The 2,620-nt window shown below is 31.2% G+C and overlaps 1 protein-coding gene across 1 annotated transcript; it reads left to right on the top strand.

Moving 5' to 3' along the window:
* Positions 1-728: 728 nt before the first annotated feature.
* Positions 729-1,334, top strand: EMH_0050500 (uncharacterized protein; the record flags this gene model as incomplete). Its single annotated transcript, XM_013496650.1, has 1 exon — positions 729-1,334. The coding sequence occupies one exon, from the start codon at positions 729-731 to the stop codon at positions 1,332-1,334; it is 606 nt and encodes a 201-aa protein (XP_013352104.1).
* Positions 1,335-2,620: the final 1,286 nt, after the last annotated feature.

Here is a 2,620-nt window from a genome sequence, read left to right as displayed (position 1 = left end):
GGTTTAGGGTTTAGGGTTTAGGGTTTAGGGTTTAGGGTTTAGGGTTTAGGGTTTGTGTGTAGGGTTTAGATGAGCGAGCTGTAGCTCGTTTGCATGCAGCAGCAGCAACAACTGATGGTTTTTTAGTTGCTGCTGCTGATGCTTCTCTCCGGGGCTTGGGGACCCTCTTTGGTTCTCTACAACACGGAAGAACAGACCTAACGTATTTTATTTATTTTATTTATTTTATTTTTTTTTTATTTTATTTATTTTTGTTTTGTTTGTTTTGTTTATTTTATTTGTTTTATTTGTTTTATTTATTTTGTTTATTTTGTTTATTTTATTTGTTTTATTTGTTTTATTTGTTTTATTTGTTTTATTTTTTTTGTTTATTTTATTTATTTTATCTTTTTTAGTTATTTTATTTGTTTTTTTATTTTATTTATTTTTTTCATTTTGTTTATTTTGTTAATTTTTTAATTTTATTTATTCATTTTTTTTTATTTTTTTTGTTTTGTTGCCTTGTTGTTTGTTTGCTTGGCTGCTTTTTATCTTATTATTTTTTTTTGTTTAGTTTATTTTATTTGTTTATTTTAATTGTTTTATTCATTTATTTGTTTACTTATTTTATTTATTTATTAATTTACTCATTATATTTATTTATTTTATTTATTTTATTTTATTTTGTTTGTTTTTTTTGTTTTTTTTTTGTTTTTTTTGTTTGTTTCTGCTGCAGTCTATTCACAGGTATGTCTATAAAAGAACAAATTCAGCTGCAACGCGCAGCAGCAGAAGATGCAAAAGAACTCCTCAATATCTACTTATCCACCAAACCCTCTCTAGGGGGCCCCCAAGGGGGCCCCCCAGGGGGCCCCCCTCAGGGGCCCCCCCAGGGATCTACAGAGGGGCCCCCCCAGGGGGCCCCCCAGGGGCCTATAGAGGGGCCCCCCCAGGGGGCCCCCCAGGGCCCTACAGTGGGGGCCCCCCGGGGGCCTACAGTGGGGGCCCCCGAGGGGCCCCTCAAGGGGGCCCCCAAGGGGGCCCCCTTCTCGGTAGAAGGTGAAAAGCCTTCGCAGCAATCAGGGGGCCCCCCACAGTACCCAGGGCCCCCCCACAGCGTAGATGCCTTGGGGGGCCCCCAACAGGGTCTGCAGCAAGAGGGAGAGAAGCTGCAGCAGCAGAGCGAAGAACCGCAACAGCAGCAACAGCAGCAGCTACAACAGCAGCAGCAGCAGCAACAGCAGCAGCAGCAGCAGCAGCAGCAGCAGCAGCTTGCTAAGGAAACCGAAGCCCTTGTAGAGGCCCTAAAGGCGCTGATGCCGCAGGAGAAGATAGACTGGATCGTCTCCGTATAACAGCAGCAGCAGCAGCAGCAACAGCAGCAGCAGCAGCAGCTGCTGCTGCTGCTGCTGCTGATGGTGATGCTGCTGTTGAGGCGTTTGGTTGGGGTGCATGCAGAGACACAGCAGTGTATAAGTTTGTCTTTTTTTTTTAATTTTATAAATACACAGACAAGGCTGCTGCTGCTCCTGCTGCTGCTGCAGCTGCTGCTGCAGCTGCTACTGCAGCTGCTGCTCCTGCTGCTACTGCAGCTGCTGCTCCTGCTGCTACTGCAGCTGCTGCTGCAGCTGCTGCTGCAGCTGCTGCTGCTGCAGCAGCTGTTTTTTATTATATTAGTATAGCGGGATGCAGCATTGCTTGTGCTGTCTCCTTTTTCTTTTTTTGTCTCTTTTTGTCTTTGTTGTTATCTAGGATTTGTTTGTTATTTTGTTTTTGTTTGTTTTTATTTTTATTTATTTTTATTTTGTTTGTTTATTTATTTTATTTATTTTGTTTGTTTATTTAATATATATTTATATAATTATTTTGTCTCCTTTTGTCTCTTTTTTTTTTCTCTATATAAACACCAACCGAAACAAAAAAAAAATACAAACAAACGCATTCTCCCTTTTTATTGTTTTTATTTATTATTATTATTTATTTATTATTATTATTATTTAGTTTTTTATTTATTATTATTTATTTATTTATTTATTTAATTTTTTTATTAGTAGTATTTAGTATTTTTATTTATTATTATTATTTATTATTATTATTTATTATTATTATTTTTATTTATTATTATTATTTATTATTTTTATTTATTATTATTATTTATTATTATTATTATTATTATTATTATTTATTATTAGTAGTAGTATTTAGTACTTTTATTTATTATTTTTATTATTTTTTTTACTTTATTATTATTATTAGTAGTATTTAGTATTTTTATTTATTATTATTATTTGTTTATTATTATTTTTATTTATTATTATTATTATTTTAGTTTATTTATTATTATTATTTATTTATTTATTTAGTATTTTTATTTTTTATTTTTATTTATTTATTATTATTTATTTATCATCATTATTTTTATTTTTTATTATTATTACTAGTATTTAGTATTTATATTTATTATTATTATTTATTTATTATTATTTTGTTTATTTAATATTATTATTAGTAGTATTTAGTACTTTTATTTATAATTATTATTTTTTTTTATTTATTATTATTAGTAGTATTTATTTATTAATATTAATATTATTATTATTTTATTATTTTTATTTATTATTATTATTTATTTATTTATATT

The sequence above is a fragment of the Eimeria mitis genome, genomic scaffold, assembly GCF_000499745.2.
Source record: "Eimeria mitis Houghton genomic scaffold, Emh_scaff2218, whole genome shotgun sequence".
Taxonomy (NCBI): Eukaryota; Apicomplexa; class Conoidasida; order Eucoccidiorida; family Eimeriidae; genus Eimeria; species Eimeria mitis.
Note: the sequence above shows the minus strand (reverse complement) of the source record. Positions and strands in the feature narration are given on the sequence as shown.